The 19,437-nt window shown below is 50.9% G+C and overlaps 1 protein-coding gene across 1 annotated transcript in view; it reads left to right on the top strand.

The window, feature by feature from the left end:
• LOC146796600 (lysosomal alpha-glucosidase-like) overlaps positions 1 to 19,437 on the top strand; it is an 854,317-nt gene that overhangs the window by 658,474 nt on the left and 176,406 nt on the right. Inside the window, exon 16 of the mRNA XM_085629244.1 lies at positions 2,722 to 2,863. Coding sequence (XP_085485370.1) covers positions 2,722 to 2,863 — 142 coding nt within the window. The remainder of the gene's footprint in view (positions 1 to 2,721; positions 2,864 to 19,437) is intronic.

Raw genomic sequence — 19,437 nt, forward strand, 5'->3', positions numbered from 1 at the left:
TCCCTCCTCCCCGGCGCCTGTCGCAGCTGCAGCTCTCAGAATTACTGCAAGCATGGTCATCACTTTCTGTATCTACTCCATCACTGCCACAATGGCGAAAAACAATCTGAGGATGGAGAGGATGCCCATGCGCACTGTAATCCAGGGGAGGAGTCACCTATCCAAGGATACTTCGAAGACTCTTCCAGGACAACAACGTGCAAACATCCGGACCCAACACTAGGCGGCGATCTATGCACGGATATGAATGTCAGCAGCCCTACATGCCAAGAACAGATGCATACTGGTAAGTAGCATATTCAACCTCCACTGACGGTGACTGTTTCATCTTGACTAGCACACCACCCTCCCCTAACACCAGAATGAGCCTTCTTGTGAGTTCTGCCTTACCTTTCATTGCAAGAAGACCTTCTGGTACCAAAGGGAATGGCTTTGTGCACACTCACAAATGCAGCAGGGGTCATCCTTGGACACCTGTGACATTTTCAATGAGGAGGACCCTCTCTGCTTCAACAGTTACCTAACCCTAAGACATGTTCCTTGGATGTATCTGAGTGTGCAGACCATGACAGGGTATGCTCAGAGTAGAAACTAGCAGGGCCTTGAACCAAGAAGACCCTATGGGGCATGAGTATTACTTCAGTGCAGCAAACCCAGTGGATGAAACCCCACTCAACTAGATGGCCCAACACTGAAGTAGAGCACAGCTCCCACAGGAGTTGAGCCCCAAGCAGGGTAGCAAGAAAATTCCAGTCTCTGGCTCAGTCTGCCATTGGACTCCGGTCAGAATCGAGAGTAGGTTTTGGAACTGAGCAAGCTTTCAGTGAAGGACGTCGAGCCGCAATAGTCATGAGTCATTGAGCAGCAAGAATCATTGACCGCTCAACCACTTCCCTTCCTGAACCAATTACAATTTTGACCCTGCAGACCGCAAACCATACCTGCCTAAGCCATTCACGCCAGATGATACAATTGCATATTATGCTGTCATTTAAAGGGCGTCCACCACATTAAAGTCAATATTCATGACTTGCAGTAGGAGGAGGACTTTTTGGTTGAGACACTCTAGAAGCCTGAACATACCATTCAGTTCCTCCCCATGCTCAAGGGCACCTTGAAGTCAACCGAAGATAATTTCAAAGACCCCACTCGGGCAAAGGGGGTGAAGCCACTGGCCGAGATGGTCAAGGCCTCTACCAATGACTCATTTCATCCATGGCCAGGTCAACCCAGACTCCCTGGTGGTACACACAAGATAGTAGACCTTAGCTTATGAAGTGCTGACTCCCTTTCCTTGTTGAAGAAGGAGAGTAACGAGTTCTATGCTGCCAGCAAGGGAATGACCACTGGAGCAGCCACCCAATGGTGTATTGCCAATATGGTTGTCTTGTTGTCAAGGTACAACATATTTCACTGGGAGGATAGGAAGGGGTTGCCGCACCATCTCCCCATGACCTACAGAAAGAGAGAGGACTAATTAGACGCTGTGAATATTTGCTGTGCACTTTATTCTACCGCCTCCCACTACATAAACACTAGCGTACTACTCTGCCACTATGCAAGACTTTGCATCTTGGGTTCAAGCCAGTGATCCAACAAGACCTTCTCAACATCCCAATTGATGGGGAGCATCTCTTGGAGTCCCAAGTAGATGGGAATGTGGAAAAGATATTTTATTAAAAGGGCTCAGAGGTCGAAGTCCATGGGCACCCTGCAGTCTGCCTCTTCAAGTTCCACCTTTTGCAGGCAGCAACCCAGGGGCAGAACGAAGACTACACACCCCTTCTAAGTCCAAACGTGCCAGCGCCAACAACAGACCTTTCACAAATTTCAGGCAGGCAGATGATACTCAGTGAGCGGTTGCAGGGTGAAAGGTGGCTCTGGCAAAGGAGCATCCATTCCCAAGGTCGGACTAATCCATGCTCCCTCTAATCACATAACACCTGGCAGGGGAAAACAGGGGTAGACAGGGGTTTCCAACTTCGATGGGAGGAAATAAACTCAGTTCAATGGATTCTAGCAGTAGTCCAGCAAAGCTTCTGCTTAGAATTTCACACACCTCTAACATACCACTATTGCACTACATCCTCAGCAAAAGCCACCTCACTCTTCTCAAGAAAGAGGTTTAACCACTTCTTCAAAAGGGTGCAATACAGTTCGCACCCCTGACACCAGAGGGGCAAAGGCATCTACTGTCTCTACTGACTCATGCCATATAAGGGTGGCTCCCTCCCCCCCCCCCATCTAGGACCCGAGTCCATTAAATTGGTACATCCTGTCGGAGCACTTTCATGTGTCAACCTTGCAGGATGTCATCCGGCTGCTCCACCAAGAGGAAGCAGTAGATCTGAAGGACAGAGCAAGGGGTTTGCAGTGCCTGAACTTTGTTTATTTCTTATGAAGCCAATATACCTAGTAAATTGCTACCAGCAGCCTATATGTTCTATGGGGCAGAGCAGTTACTAGTGCAGTGAAGACTTGTCAGTAAGGTTTATGAATTTGCTATCGACGACCATGTGAATCTGTGAAGTCGAACCTGTGCTCTGTGTTCCTGGTTGTAAGAAGAATGACCAAGTTAAACAATTTTTGTCTATTTTCCTTACTTCAAGAAAATTACATTTTTTACGGTATAGAGATCTCAGGATAAGTTGTTTTTCTGAATCCTATACGTATGCCTTTTGATTTCTATTCACATATTAACTTTCTTTATTTCCCATGCAGATTCCCTCAAGATTTGACCACTTATTCAATAGACAGACAGTTTCTGTGGGGACGTTCTCTGCTTGTTACACCTGTATTGGACCCAGGTGTGGACTTTGTGACTGGCTATTTTCCCAAAGGTGTCTGGTATGACTATTATACGGTGAGTTTTGATACTGAACATTTCCAGGATAGAATGTGGTGCATCAGCTGATATTCCCTATCTCACATTGTAGAGCTAAACCATTTCCATCCCTCTTGTATTTCCCCCTTTTGCTTCTTCCTTATTTCATCAATCATTTCTTTCCAGTGTGCACTCAAGCTTGATTGTTTAACGGTTATTTATAGCACTGGGTGCCTCAAACACCACCTGGCTAGTATCTGATTCATGATTGCATCTTTTAAGGCCACATATAATCTTAATGGCACAATGTTGGACCATTTCGACTTGCCTTGGCATATTTGGAGGTCAGTTCAAGTACATGTATTTGAACTATTGTATGTTCCTATGCTGTTTCTTGAAACAAGTAGTTGCTTTGAAGATGTTATAGATAATATGGGTGGCCACCGCCACTAGTGCCTCGACCTTTAGTATGAATGACAAATTCTGATCCAAAAGACAGCCAGATCCTTGGTTCATATCTGCTGCAGGGGAAAATGTGGCAAAGAGGGATTAGAATACACTTTGAGACTGGCCAGCTGAAAGGCTAATCTGTAGATACCCAACAAAACTCATGTCCTACTGGCAATAAGTTATAACCAGATTTGTTTATCTTGTTGCTTCCCCAACCAAACAGCCTCTTTCAAGATTCTGAAGGCTCATTATGTTGTGTGTGCACATACATCTACAGTCATTCCTCACCTTTTGAATATCCCACTGGAACCAGAAAGTTTTCAATACAAGTAGGTCGCGCTGGGTTCATCTCTGCATCAGAAGCAACACCACTGTGACATCACTGTAGCAATAAAGCGCCCCCACTGGCACGCATATGTCAGCTCCTTCTTTTCCATGCCATCGATGAGGTTCTGATGATTTTCTCTCCTCAGATTTTCACACATTTTGCTTTGACAATTTTTCATCTTTTTATCTTTTGCAAACAATTTTCAGTGCAATGGTGGGATTTTAGTCCTTAATGGTCAGGATTTAAACCCTGCAGAGACCGCGATGAGCAAATGTCCATCACAGATCCTCACAACATTGGTCTTTGGTTCCTAGTGTCTGACGAAGACACAGTCATGTGAGTCATGGAGGAGCATGCAGCTCCAGGACATCACAGAAAGAGAGGCCAAACTCTTAATAGCAGGCTCAAAATTATTGTAATCATTGATGGCCTCCTGGTGACAGCATAAGATTCATAAATGTCACAACTCCAAGCTACACCCATTGTCAAAAGGTAAGTCACCGAAAGCACTCTCCTTTGCCCCATGACTCCACGTAGGAGCCAGAATCGGTCTCTCTTCCTCAAGAGGAGTCTCTTCCTTAAGAGGAGCTTGTGCTTGCAGCTCCCTCGAGCCAGACAGTGATTCCTGGAACTTAGACATACAGCTACGTCCTAGCCCTCCCTGGAGTTTACTACTCCCAGTACAGTCCCTGCATACTTCCTGGATGCGAGTTTCGATGTTTTTCACAGGTCTATGGTCCTCTCTGAAGTTCCTTTGGACTCCACGGACCCTATGGCTTTATTTTTTTATGGTGACTGCAGTGGGTTTTACTCAAGCTCACTTCGCCCCATCTCTCCCTTACCTGCTGTTTTTCTCACCTATGCTCCATGGCCGACGCTGCCTTCTCTTACCATTCAGAGGGGCCTAAACCTTCGGCGTTGCTTCAACCTTCACCGGCACTTCTTCCGACTCCACTGGAACCTCTCCCAGCTTCACTCCAGGCCCATTGTACTTAATAGTTTCCTACCCCTCTGAATAGGTTGACGAAAATCACTTATCCTGTAGATGGTCCCAGACCATAAACTGAAGAATGAGATGGCCAATCTGTTTTTATGGACCCTGATGTGACCACTCTCTAAGATCCCACTGGTCTTCCATCTCCAGAGGTCACTTGTTATTATGCTGTAATATGCAATGTTGCAGAAGTCCTGGATCGATCTCTTCCTTCCTTATAAACCCAGTCTTCTATCTTAACATAGGTCTTAAACCCAACTTTCTGATCCTTAGATCCCTTTCTTCCTTTCAGCAAGGCTCTGACATAACCAACCTTTGCAGTATGAGAAAAAGCATCCTCTGCTTGGCTGTTAGCAACTTGGTTGCCTGGTAGTCTGGTGTTCAGGCATCTTGCATATCAGAATTGTCTTTTGGTGTGTTTCCTACCACTCCATTAGAAGATCGAACAATTTGCCAAAAATCTTTGATGGCGGGGAGCATGGCACTTAAGTCACTCAATGCCACATACTCGCTGGGTCAATACTTCCATGCCATTTGGGACATGGTACAATTTGTCACTTCCAACTTAACAGAACATCTACTGATGCATTTTACCAAGTTACTGAGATTGACCTGTTGCAGTAATGCTGGTCATTCAGTTTGGTTTGGACACAGCAAACTCTGTAACGCAGGCTATGGGGACATCTGTTGCTCTTCGACATCATGCCTGGTTGAGGAACTCTAGAGTTTCTACTGATGTCCAGACTATCTTAATGGAGCTTCCATTTGATGACTCCCACCAATTATGTGATAAAGTGGATTTGGCATTGGAGAGTTTTAAAGAAAGCAAAAATGCTTTTAGAATGCTAGGCTCCAAACAAAGCCGCTGGACAGTTCCATATATTTTGGGACTTTAGTAAAAGCTATTCATTCAGAGGAAGACAACCAAGCGAACAGCCTCAACAGCAGCTGCAAATCCCTTTGAGTCAGTATTGAGGTTGCTTCTACTTCCCTTCTCTTCTCCTCCTCTTCCCTGACCCTTACAGGAGAAGCAACCCTGGTGTCAGAACACGTGGTGCCTGTTGGAAGATGGGTTTCCTTTTTTCACAAGCCTAGAGGGCCATAACTACACACTTTTGAGTCTTGCAGATCATGGAAAGGTGGTGTGTTCTACCCTTTCAACTGGTTCCCATATGCATCCTCTCCTTTAGGAGACCACCTATGTACTCTTCGACAGTAGGTGGAGATCTTACTCCTGAAAGGGGCGGTGGCATTGGTGCCAGAAGGGCCAATGGTGCTATTCCTAACATTTGTTTGCCAAAGAACTGGTATGTTCCGGTATTGCTTGGGACCTAGGAAGTCTTCCAGTTTGTATGCGCGTTAGTGCTAACTAGACCCACAAGTGAGGTATATAATGTACCAGTGGGACACTAAGGCCACACAGTTATTTGCTATTTATCTCCTGTGCTTTTCCTTCTTTTTCTGAAATGGCAGTATCTTATTACGAGGGAGATTAACCAGGACCCAGATAAAATTTTAATTTAGTTCAGTTTCTCACCCTGGGCTGCCTAACAAGTCATATAATAAACTGTAAAATGTGGCTAGGTTACCCCTTGCGCAGAACCAATTTCTCATAATAGGCAGCAAATTCTATCAAACCATGCTCCAGGGAACAAAGAGGAACGGTCACCCACGTCCCAAAAGAACCGATGTGGTCAAGAACACAGAGGGTAAACAGTAAACAGGTTGTTGTTCCCGAGCAAAAACACCAATAGAAATTTATAGGTAAGATCAGTACAATAAAGTGTCCATATCCAAGGTGTTCTCAAAAAAGATTTTTTCTCCTTTTAATTTTCTCGTCTTCTTTTTGATCTCATTCAAAGATGTACAGTTGATTTCACAGTGATTGAGTTGATATAAATAACATCACCAAATGTAGCCGACACGTGTTTTGTCTTGGGAATTTTCACCCACTGACTTCCTCAGGGCTACAACAGAAATATACAATACTCAAAATATATCCAAACGATAAATTAGGCATTTCTACAATTTAATAGTCTTAAAATTATGTGATAGGGTTAATTAAATAAGTACTAACCAAAGACCAATGAGAACAAGCAAAATCACCCAGTGACAAATCTCACACCTATAACTTATAAAGTAATACAAGAAGGAATAGAATAGAAGGTGCTTAAAGGTCCACACACCCAAAATGTGGTCACAGAGATAAGACCGTATTGTCCATATAAGTGTCACAATGTGTGATCCACCTCAAGAGTTCTCAAGATTAGTAGGTGGATCATCCCAAAAAAAACAAGGGCCAGTTGTGTTTTTTTTTTTTTTAGCACAACTAGCCAAACAGATAATGTCCACTCACCAAGAGCTACATCTTTCACGGCAGTTTCACCACAAACCAGGTAAGGCTGTATGTGGTCCCATATAATATGGGTCTACAAAGAAAAAGAAAATTAACAAGGGGAAGCAACGATGTTGTTTATATGGCCAGACAATATCAGACCATAATTTCTGTAGTAGGGGATCTCTGTGATAATCATAATCTAGTGAATAGTCCCGCCCATGTGCAGGGACCCCGGAGCAATAAAAAATAATCTCTTAAGGTGTCAAACCATGCAGACCTGCATCCACCTTTAAGAGAGAATTTAATTTAAAGACAGATAACGCAGCCTATACCCACAGGCTACACTGTCCAGTACTTCAACTAGAATTCCACCAACATCCACAAACAGCACTGCCTGTCCAGCTTTTCTCCACAAGGGAAAAAACACCCTGCCTCTCCCAGCAAAAGCCTCTGGAATGATAGAGAGGAAGGAATGGACAGACAAGCCCCATAGGCTGCCATTGTGAGAAGTTGGCCTGATGTATGATGTCACTAGTTCTAGTGTACACCTTATATCAGTCCAAATACCCTTATGGTGATTGGTTGTAAAGTCAACCTTATAGACCAGCTATCCTAGTGGTAGCATGGACAAGAGCAGTCTTAGGCTAAACTCTGAATGGCATGTGAAGCCAGCTGTGATACCATATATAATCCCTTGAATACCAAATGAAAGGACACCACAACAGATATATATATATAAAATAAAGTGTATTTATTCTAAGCAAACCCTCAGCACTCTTTATGAGATTAGAGGTAAGTACAACACAGTCTTATTAATGCATACAGTAAGTCACACAGGTAAGTAATACAGTTAGGCCCTAGGGGCCACGCAAACCATATACTAAGTAAGTGGTATAAGAACCACTGTCACGGAAATAGAATAGGCCTAGGCCTAGGGAATCGCTGGGGCTACACTACACTAGCGTTAGTTAGGAAGTGGGAGGCCCACGGGATTCGTGTGCAGAGTGGAAACACTCACGCGTAATGCGTAAAAGTCAATAGCAATGTTACAGTTTAGAAATAGATAGATTTAGGACACTTCCGGAGTAGCTAGGAAGTTGAGACTTGAAAACTAGACACTAGGATAGTCACTATCCTGATGAGCACCGGAGTACCCAAGTTACCTAGCCCACAGGCTGCGGGTGCATAGGGGTGAAGATGCGTCGTTTTCGTCGTCGACTCCTATGGATGCCTGAAGAAAGATGCTGACAGGCAGTCAGGGGAGAGTGTCCGGTGGATCCCAAGGCTGGGATCAAGAAGAGAAGAAACCTGCAAGCAGAGGGGACAGAGTCAAGGTCACTAGCCAGTGACCACGTGGAACCAGGCGATGTCGTGAAGAGTTGCAGGTGAAGGTGAAGCTTGTCGCTGCAGCCAGGAGGACCAGGAAGCGTCGGACGACCAGGACCAGGAGGCGAGCTGTCCCATGAAGGCTCTTGCTGTCGGCGGCGTCGAAGTTGGACTAGGACTCACCAAGCCTTGGCAAGCGGAACCCACGAAGAACAAAGGACTTGCTTCTGGTGCAGACCAGGAAGGTCTGGGGTGCTTCTTCTTTGCAGAGAAGCGGGAGCCAGTCTGGAGGAGCCAAACCAGCGCAGAAGATTTCAGGGAGCGTCGTCACAAAGGCCACTAGCCAGCGGGCAAGCAACCGGACAGACGCGGCAAGCAGGAAAATGCTGAAGGGCCCCACGCAGGACTCGTGGAGTGTGGGGGGCTGGTCTTCGGTGCAGATGGTGCTTGGGGTTGGGGCTTCTCAATCCCCGGTGCACAACTTCGAGGGTACCTCAGAAGCTGCGCTGTAAGTTACTAGCCACTTTTCCCAGGTAGCCGGTCCCACGTCGCTCGTCGCCTCCACGGATCTCAGCTCTGCTGCAGATGTGGATGAGGGTCGGAGAAGTCTGGAAATCAAGGCTCTGGTCGGGCTCTGCAGTCGGTTCCTCGTAGAACGGTCGCAAAGCAAAGGGTAGTCTCTTGATGGTGCCTGTTTGCACAGGGTAGCCACTCCTTGGCTACAAGGGAGATTCTTCAGTCTTCTTCTTTCGTCGAATGTCGAAGGTCCAGAGTTTCTGTTCAGTTGTGCAGGTTCAGGATAATCTAAAGTCTTGAGGCCCAACTCCCACTCTTATACTAATCTGGGGGGCTGGGATACCTGCTAGGTCACGCCTTATGGGTGGGACCTGGGAGGGGGTGGTTACACCCACTTCCCTTTGTCCAGTTTCGCGCCAGAGCTGGGGCTGGAGTGCCCCAGCGCCGGTTTGAACTGGACTATGCAAGGAACACCTTGTGTGCCCCAGGCATGTCTCATTCCTTTCAGCCCACCCTGCCCCAATACACTAAAGGCTGTCTGGGGAGGTGCTAGCACCTCCCCAAGCAGGAAACCTATTGTCCAGGCCTCCCTGGCTGGGATCACTCCCAGCTGCAGGAGGTCAGACTTGTGTCGTGGCAGCAGCATCCATTTTGTGATGCTGAGGCTTTGGTCAGAGGCTAACAGTTGAAGTATGGTTTTAACATGTCTTTCCCTCTAGAAGGGGGGAATAATATTCTCATGTCCAGAAATGGCATGGGGGTATTATTCCCGAGTGTTAGACACCTTACACAACATGTTTTGATAAAGCCAAACCATAGTTACCATAACCGTCTAAGATTATAAGGCACTTTAAGAGTATATGGTAGGCTATATCATAGAACAGCTATAAGGACAAGGTTCCGAAAGCTGCAGACAGGCTCAGCTCATGCTAGAGCACCATCTCACATGTTACCAAGCACTCTGCCTCCAGGATTGTCAAGGCCTGCCATAGGAGTGACTGATAGGTACACATGTGTCTATATGTAAGTTAGGTATAGGAATACTACACCTAAGCAAGGGGTGATTACACGACCTTGCCCCAGCTGAGTGATCAGCCAGTTGTGTCAAAATGGAAGGCCAGGCCAGGGGTGGCACAATACATGCTGCAGCCCCTGGTAGGCCTAGGGTACACCTATGCCCGGGGTACCTAGGGTACACTGTACAGGGGCCAATAAGGTGATCCTATCCAAATGGGTTATGCACCTAAAGTACATAGTATTAATTTAGAGAGAGAACAGCAGGGCTGTGGGTCTGATTAGCAGGCCCACAGCCACATCTAAGTCGAAAACCAGTAAAGTAAAAGCAAAAAGTGGGGGTGAACATAGAAAGCAGACCCTACTCTCCTACAGCCATTATGTGGCTCAGAACAGGATACTGTGCCTTTAAGAAAACTTTCCAGAACTTTCCCAGTATCCCAGAATGCACAGCAGGTCCCTTTTACTTCCAGTTCTTTTTTCCGGCTCCTGCTAGCAGGACCCTGGAGCATTGAGCTCTCCCTTTTCAAGGGTTATTTGTTACTTTTCAAGTGTTAGAAAGTCCTTTTTCCTTCTGGTGTTATCAGAATGACTGGCTTGTTCGACAAGTGTCCTGATTGTGGAAGAAAAAAGGCTAAGTCAGACACACACAGGGTGTGCATCGTCTGCCTTCCCCAGTCCCACGTGCCTGAGGATTGTGAGATCTGCCGCTCTTTTTCAGCCAGGACCCTGAGTGAGAGGAAGATGATCAGGCTCCAGGTCCTGGAGGACAGAAGGCTGAAGGCATGAGGTGGGTCTGGAGGGGCTGATTCTGCCCATGCTGAGGCCTCTGGGGGGCTCCCCAGGGGCAGGAAGACCAGCAAGCGTCCCCACTCCCCGTCGACGTCGAGGGCGTCGACGGCGGCGTCGAGGGGGATGACTACAGTCTGTTCGCCATCCCCCCAGGGCTCTGGGGAGAAGCGGCGTCGACGATCGATGTCGAAGGAGCTGAACAGGCCGCCGTCGACGACATCGGCATCTTCTGCGACGACGACGTCGCCGTCGAGCCATCGGCAGCGAGATCAGGCCCGGCGTCGGCGCTCGCCGTCGAAGGGGGAGCGCCGCTCGCCGTCGGCGAAGAGGCGACAGTCACCGTCGAAGCGGTCGCCGTCGAGACAGTCGACGTCATGGAGATCGACGTCGAGACGATTGCCGTCGAAGAGATCGACGCCGAGTAGACGATCGGCGTCGAGAAGACGATCGGCGTCGCGGCGGCGGTCGCCGTCGAGGAGGCGGCCGACGTCGAGAAGACGCTAGACGTCGAGGAGGTCGACGTCGAGATGGCGCAGGGGGAGCCCTGACGCCAGGAGTAAGAGGGGAACGGAGCCGCCGGGATCGGGGTACTCTGTGGTGTATTCACCCCCTCGGAACCCTACGCCATCACCACCTCCGCCACCGCCACCACGACCGCCGACTCAGACTCCTCCTCCTCCTCCTCCTCCTCCGCCTCCTCCACCACCACTGCCACCACGGCCGGCGTCACCACGGCCGGCGTCACCACCTCCGCCTCCCCCTCCGCGTCCTATACCGCCTCACACTCCGTTGGGGCTGCCTGCAGTTCCTCCGCGGTCGGTCTCCCTGCCCAGGTATCCGACTCCGCCGCAGGGGACGCCGAGGCCGCGTCACCCACGGTCGCCGGGCCCGGCAAGACCGTCGGACAGGCCGAAGCCGAGGAGGTCGCGCTCCCGCTCTATCAGGAGGAGAAGGTCGCGGAGCCATAGGAGGTCGTCGTCGTCGACATCAGGACGGCGCCATAGGAGGCACAGGTCCAGGTCACGCACACGGTCCTCGGCCAGGGACTTCTCACCGACGCTGTCGGACTCACCGGGGACTAGGGTGTCTCTGGTGGATGATCTGGTCTCCTTCCAGGAGGTGCTGCTGCGGGGGGCAGCCAAGTTGGGCATCACGGTGACGGTACCGACACCCACGACGTCCGTGATATTCGAGACTACACAAAAAACACCTGTCTCGGCCCCTGCTGCCCCTAGTGCTGGGACTGGTGGAACCCGCGTTGGAGTTGTTCCTCACCCCCGCGGTGACTAAATCCGCTCCCTCACGGCTCATGAAAAAGTATCGGGCCCCGGACTCGGCCCCTGCTTTTTTACGGATGGACCCGAAGCCGGACTCTGTCATCGTGACGGCGGCGAGGAAGCAGCATGCGACGGCTCCTTCATCGACGGTCCCGCCCGACAAGGAAAGCCGCTGGCTGGACTCGGCGGGCAGGAAGGTGTGTGGGACCGTGTCTACCACCATGAAGGCGGCAAGTGCGGGGGCGCTGTTGGGGCGTTACGACCGGGCCCTGTGGGAGTCCCTCCAACAGTATGCGGACCTGCTGCCCCAGGACAGGAAGGAGGACTTCCTGGAAACGGTGCGAGAGGGGATGCTGGTTTCGAACCAGGTCATCAGTGCGGCAGCGGATGTCTCCTTGTTGGCGGCGCACTCTTACTGTCATGGTGTCCATCAGAGGCGTCACTCTTGGTTGCGCCTGACGTCGCTCAAGCCAGAGGCTCAGCACAGAGTAGCCAATCTGCCCTTCTCGGGGGAAACCCTGTTTGGAAAACATGCGGATGATGAGATGGCCCGCATGAAGGCAGAGGCGGAGACCCTGACGGCTGTCGGGTTGGAGAAGGCCGAGAAGAAGCGCCCGTTCCAGAGGAGGTTCGGGTCTACGGGCAGAGGGCGTGGGCAGGGTTCGGGACAGCAGCAGCACCAACAGCAGCAGTTCCGGAAGCCCTTCCAGAAACGCCAGAGGGGTAGAGGAGGCCAGCAGGCTGCTACCACTACCAAGGGCCCGGCCGGGTCTCGGCCCTGAGCGACTACTTCCCCCCTCAACCGTTACCCAGTCCAGTGGGGGGAAGCATTCAATTTTTTCCGGCAGAGTGGAGAAAAATTACTCCGGACAAGTGGGTGCTGAATATTGTTTGCAATGGATACAGTCTTCGGTTTATCAGCCCGCCTCCAGCGATTCCGCCGGTAAGCTCTCAATTTCAGCTGCGAGAGCTCCAGACTGAGGCAGGCATCTTGTTAAGAAAAAAAAAAGGCGGTAGAAGAGGTACCTCTGTCTCAAAGGGGAAGAGGTCTGTACTCTCGGTTCTTCCTCGTTCGCAAGAAGGACAAGAACGAGTTCAGGCCCATTCTGGATTTGCGACAGGCAAACAAATGGATTCGCAGAGAGAAGTTTTGCATGCTATCGTTGCATCAGATTTACCCTCAGCTGCAACGGGGAGACTGGCTCTGTGCCATAGATCTACAGGATGCGTACTTCCATGTGCCCATCGCACGGAAGCACAGGAAGTTCCTATGATTCCAAGTCGGCGCCAATCACTATCAATACACAGTACTGCCATTCGGGCTAAAGTCTGCGCCCAGGACCTTCTCGAAGTGCATGGCGGTGGTGGCGGCACACCTGCGGAGGAACAAGGTGTTTGTCTACCCGTATCTGGACGATTGGCTGATCAAGGCATCATCCTTCTCGGAAGCGCAAGAACCCTTCCGGTGGACGTGCGCTCTCTTGCACAAGCTGGGGTTTACACGTCAACATGTCCAAATCGGTCCCGACTCCGGTCCAGTGCATACAGTACCTGGGAGCCTCCATCGATACGCGGTCAGCAAGCGTGTCTCCTTCGGAGGAGAGGCGGTTATCACTCCTTCGGAAGGCTCAGGACCTCAGGACTGCTCCATCGACGACAGTGAGGAAGGTGTCTTCGCTGCTGGGATCGATGGCCTCCTGTATCTTCCTCACGCCTCACGCACGGCTGCACATGAGACCACTGCAGGAGTGCTTGGAGGATCAGTGGGATCAGAAGACAGGTTCTTGGGACGACAAGATACGGCTGTCTCTACATACTCTTCAGTCTCTGAAGTGGTGGTGTTCGGCGGAAAACCTCCTCAGGGGGGTTCCCTTCCACAAGGACATTCCCACGAAGAGTGTCGTGACGGATGCGTCTCTCCAAGGCTGGGGAGCGCATTCCGGGGACTTGCAGATTCAAGGAAAGTGGTCCCCGTTGGAATCGACGTACCACATCAATTTCCTGGAACTCAGAGCTGTCTTCCTGGCACTGAAGGCCTTCCTTCCGTCCTTCCAGACCAACTCGCTGCTGATACAGACGGACAATACAACCACTATGTATTACCTCAATAAGCAGGGGGGGGTCGAGATCGCGCACTCTGTCGCAGGAGGCGCAGGCGATCTGGCACTGGCTTCTGGCCCGAGGACTGACGATTACGGCCACGCATCTGCCAGGGGTACAGAATGCTCAGGCGGACGCACTGAGCAGGCTGATTCAGGAAAACCACGAATGGGTCATAAACAACGAAGTACTAGGAGAAGTCTTCGCAAGGTGGAGGACTCCAGACGTAGATCTGTTCGCCACCGCCGAAAACAGCAAATGCCGAGACTTCGCATCCAGGTACTACCAGCGGGGGACGCTGGGGAATGCGTTATGGATCGATTGGTCGAACAGCTTTCTGTACGCTTTTCCACCCATTCCCCTGATTCCGGCAGTGCTCATCAAGCTGTCCCAGTCCAGGGCGCGGATGATCCTGATCGCCCCGGAATGGCCCAGACAGTGGTGGTTCACGGACCTACTTTACCGGTCTCTCCTTCCTCACATACGGTTGCCGTGCAGGCCGGACCTTCTCACGAAGTTCGGGGGGCGGATGGTGCACCCCAACCTCTCGTCTTTGAGTTTGGCGGCATGGCTCCTGAAATAGTGCAATATGGCCATCTGAATCTACCAGAGGATTGTATGGACATACTGAAGGAGTCTAAACTGCCTTCCATTAGGACGTCCTATGCCTATAAGTGGAAGAGGTTCTGTATCTGGTGTAAGTCCAAGAACTTTGATCCTACGACATGTAAGGAAGATGTCATCCTTCCGTACCTTTTGCATTTGGCGCAGTCTGGCCTTAATTTCCATTCTATTAAGGTTCATCTGGCTGCTTTGACTGCTTACAGGAAATGCCCTTCACAGACTTCCTTCTTTCAGATCCCTGTGGTCAAGGATTTTTTGGAAGGCTTGAAGAAAGTGTTTCCTCCTGTCAGACTTCCCTCGCCTTCCTGGGACTTGAATGTGGTGCTGTCCAGACTGATGAAGGAGCCTTTTGAACCCATTCACAAGGCTTCATTGCAGCACCTATCCTGGAAGGCGTTGTTCCTAGTGGCCATTACGTCGGCCCGCAGGGTGAGTGAACTTCAGGCATTATGTTGTCAAGAACCTTATACTGTATTTCATGCTGCTAAGGTTGTGATGCGTACTCACCCTAAATTTCTTCCTAAGGTTATCTCTGATTTTCATGTCAACCAGACCATAACTTTACCTACGTTCTTTCAGAATCCCTCTTCGCCAGCGGAAAGGTCTCTCCATTCCCTGGATGTTCGGAGGGTGTTGAAATTTTATCTGGATAAGACCAAGGATATTCGTAGGTCAGACCAATTGTTTGTTAATTATGGATCAGTCAGGACCGGTCTCGCGACCTCTAAGCAGTCCATTTCTCGGTGGATTGTGTCCTGCATACAATTGTGTTATCAAAAGGCTAATAAGACCTTAGGGGGTAAACCTAAGGCTCATTCCACCAGGGGTAAAGCTGCCACGACGGCTTTGCTGCGTAATGTTCCGATTGCGGAAATCTGCAAGGCGGCCACTTGGAAGTCGGTCCATACCTTTGCTGCGCATTACTGTCTGGACACGGATGCCAGGGCAGATGCTCAGGTTGGGCAGGCTTCGCTGCGAAATTTGTTCGCACAGTAGTGGTATTGTCTTGTGTGTTCTCCACCGCCGTTGTTGTGTGGGGATGGGCTTGCCATTCTATTCACTAGATTATGACTATACACAGAGATCACCTGCTACAGAAGGAGTAGTTTCTTTTCTGTAACTCCAGTTCTGTAGTAGGGGTATCTCTGTGATAGTCATAAGCGCCCGCCCTCCTCCCCGGTGGAGAGATGAATATTCATGTAAGGAATGCTACAGGTCTGGCGTGCTACGCCTTCAAAAAGAACTGAAAGTAAAAGGGACCTGCTGTGCATTCTGGGAAAGTTCTAGAAAGTTTTCTTAAAGGCACAGTATCCTGTTCTGAGCCACATAATGGCAGCCTATGGGGCTTGTCTGTCCATTCCTTCCTCTCTATCATTCCAGAGGCTTTTGCTGGGAGAGGCAGGGTGTTTTTTCCCTTGTGGAGAAAAGCTGGACAGGCAGTGCTGTTTGTGGATGTTGGTGGAATTCTAGTTGAAGTACTGGACAGTGTAGCCTGTGGGTATAGGCTGCGTTATCTGTCTTTAAATTAAATTCTCTCTTAAAGGTGGATGCAGGTCTGCATGGTTTGACACCTTAAGAGATTATTTTTTATTGCTCCGGGGTCCCCGCACATGGGCGGGACTATTCACTAGATTATGACTATCGCAGAGATACCCCTACTACAGAACAGAAAAGAAAGAAACTACTCCCTAAAAGAAACAGAAGGGACACATTACCCGCCACATCATTCTCGTATACATTTTTTTTTTTTTTTTTTAAAGTTTCCAAAACCTTTATTTGCAAGTAGGAGATACACAGGGCCAGCTGCCCACAGTTCACATGGCAATAACTGGGCTCTGCCCATACGGGTGAGTCACCCCACCAATACTTAACACAGCCATTCAGCCGACATCCCGGAGAACCGGCGGCGTCTCGGTTGCCCGACGTGGGAGCAATACATCCTTCAGTGACTGGCCGCTGTGTGCAGCCCCGTCGCCACCAGCCTATGTAAAAGCCTGTAGATATCTCAGGGAATCAGGGACTGTCAGCCCGAACTGGCGAACCCAGCCACTCTCCCATGCACTCCACTCACAGCCCCTCCTCCCGCCCCACCCCCCCCCCCTCCCAACCCCCCCTTCGCACGCACACTGTCCCGTCCGGTCATCCTTCCCCATCTGTGTGTTCCCGTCGTTACGTCAGCCCACCCCTGCCAGTCACCACACTCCGCCCCTATCATACCGTTTCCCAATCCATACCGCACTGTCACTCTTCACGTTGCCCCCGCACCAACTACCCTACGAGTCCTGCTACAGTCCTGCACGCCGGACCCCCCCGACTATCGTCCTCGCCATATCGCAAGCCATTGCCACTCTCCCCCACAGACATCCCTAGTTTGGATCAGGGGTCGGGGCACACTCAGCACTCTAACTTCCATCGAGCTCCTCCCCCTGGGCAGCCTCCCGGGCCGCCGGCTCTGGGGCCGCGGTCGACAGGTACGTTCTGTATAACCCCCAGAAATTCTTGGGACGACTTTTCGGCGGCAGCAGTTCACTATAGGTCTCCGCCTGTGTACTGCAATACAGCATATCCCTGGCCCACTGTTTCTTGGTGGGAAGGGGCCCCCTCATCCAGCAGGCTGCAACGACCCTTCTAGCAATGAGCAACGCCATGTCCACTAACCGCCGCAACGCCACCGGGAGAGGCCGGGAGTACCCTAACAGCGCCAGGGCTGGGTCTGGGGCAATCTCCGTGCCCAGGATCCGGCTCAACTCAATGAACACCTCGGCCCAAAACTTAGCGATACCAGGACAACGCCAAGACATATGCATAAAGTCCGCCACCGGGACATGGCAACGTTCGCACTCTGCAGACGCCCTGAGCCCGTACCGATGTAATCGCTCCGGGGTATAATACACCCTCTGTAGGTACTTGAAATGCACCAATCTGTGCCGGCCGTTAAGTGATATCGCCTTGGTGCTGACGCAGCAGTACCTCCACATCTCGTCTGTGAACTCTAAGTGCAGGTCACCCTGCCAGGCGAGCCGCGCCGTAGCGTGTGTACGCGCCGTCTGCCGGTCCCCCATTCTTTTAAGATTCGAGAGCAATCTAGGCGGCGCTACCGTTTTGATAATGTAGGTGAGTTCCGGAACCTCCGGAGGCTCTGCCATGCCCGGGCCCAGCGCGACCGACAAAGCCCTGCGAACCCTGTGGAACTGGAAACCCTGCAGAAGCGTGTGGGCAGACTGCGCCAGCCCAAGCTGGTCCCATGTCTTGGCCACCCCATCCGCGAATAAGTCGTCCATCCGCGTAATTCCCAAGGAGTCCAATGCCTGTACCACTCCTCTCTCCCGCAGCGGGGGGAGCCAAAAAACCCATTCCACCGGCAGCAAAGGGGAATACAGAAGAGCGCAATCGTGCGCCCTCATTAACGCCTGCCACGCATGAGTCGTGGCCTGGAGGGAGTCCAGGCGCCCCACCGAGCGGCTCACCGGTTGAAAGACAACCGCGGGCAATGGGAGCGGGTCCGCGAACAGACGCTCCAAGATAACATGTGGGACGTCAGCGCTGGCATGTATCCACGCGTGCAGGTGTGCCGCCTGCGCAACCCTGTAGTATTTCTCCATGTCCGGAGCCCCCAGTCCTCCCAGTTCGTACGGAAGAGTTAACACCTTCCATTGTACTCTAGGCTGTTTGCCACCCCAGGCCAACCGTATTAGGGTTTGGGTCAACTGCTTAAAGAAGGCTCTGGACAACACGATGGGGATGTTGGTGAAGAGGAACAGGAATCTCGGTAAGATAACCATTTTCATAATGGCTATTCTGCCCAGCAGAGATAGGGGCAGTCGATTCCACCTCTCCACGTCCTCAACCAGCTTAGCGTATGCTACCCCGTAATTTTCTCTAAGAAGCACCTCGGGGTCCTTATGTAGCCGGATCCCCAGGTACCTAACCGAGTCCGTAGTCCATTGCAGTGGGTAGTCCATTGGAAAAGGCACCGTAACCGGCGTCAACGGGAAAGCCAGTGACTTGCTCCAGTTCACCTTGAGGCCAGACAGCGCCCCAAACCTGACAACTTCCCGCAGTATGGACGAGAGGTTCGTCTCCGGGTCCCGGACGTAAAGCAGCGTGTCGTCTGCATACGTGGAGATGCCAATTTGATAGGTGGGGAAGTTAATGCCCTCATAGCGGTGATACTCTCTAATAGCGCACGCCAAGGGTTCCGCCACCAGGGCATAGAGGAGAGGGGAGAGAGGGCAGCCCTGCCTGGTCCCTCTGCTGATCCGGAAGGCTTCCGTGACCCGGTCACTCAATCGTAGCCTGGCTGTAGGCCGATGATATATTGCTCCCAGCATCTGCAGAAAGGGCTCTCCCAATCTGATCTTACGGAGCACCCGTACCATAAAGGGCCACTCCACCGAGTCAAACGCTTTTTCCATATCCAGGAAAATGGCCAGTGCCTTATTTTCAGGGCGCACATGTTGCATGGTCCCCAGAACCGTGCGAATATTGTATGTAAGGTTTCTGGCCGGTATGAATCCCGCCTGTTCCGGGGCCACGAGTTCCGGCACCAGCAGCGCCAGACGCGTGGCCAGCACCTTAGCGTACAGCTTTGCATCCACATTGATGAGGGAGAGCGGCCGGTACGAGCCACACGCGTTAGGGGGCTTCCCTGGTTTCAGAATAGTGACTAAAAGCGCTTCGCACATCGTGTCGGGCATGTAGCCATCCTGGCATATGCCATCAAATAAAGTGATCTAATGGGGGAGAAGCTTATCTTTGAATGCTTTATAAAAAGCCACCGTCAATCCATCGGCCCCAGGGGCGCTGCCAGACCGCATCCCCTCTAGTGCCTCCAAGATTTCGTCCTGCTGTATG

The sequence above is a fragment of the Triturus cristatus genome, chromosome 10, assembly GCF_964204655.1.
Source record: "Triturus cristatus chromosome 10, aTriCri1.1, whole genome shotgun sequence".
Lineage (NCBI taxonomy): Eukaryota > Metazoa > Chordata > Amphibia > Caudata > Salamandridae > Triturus > Triturus cristatus.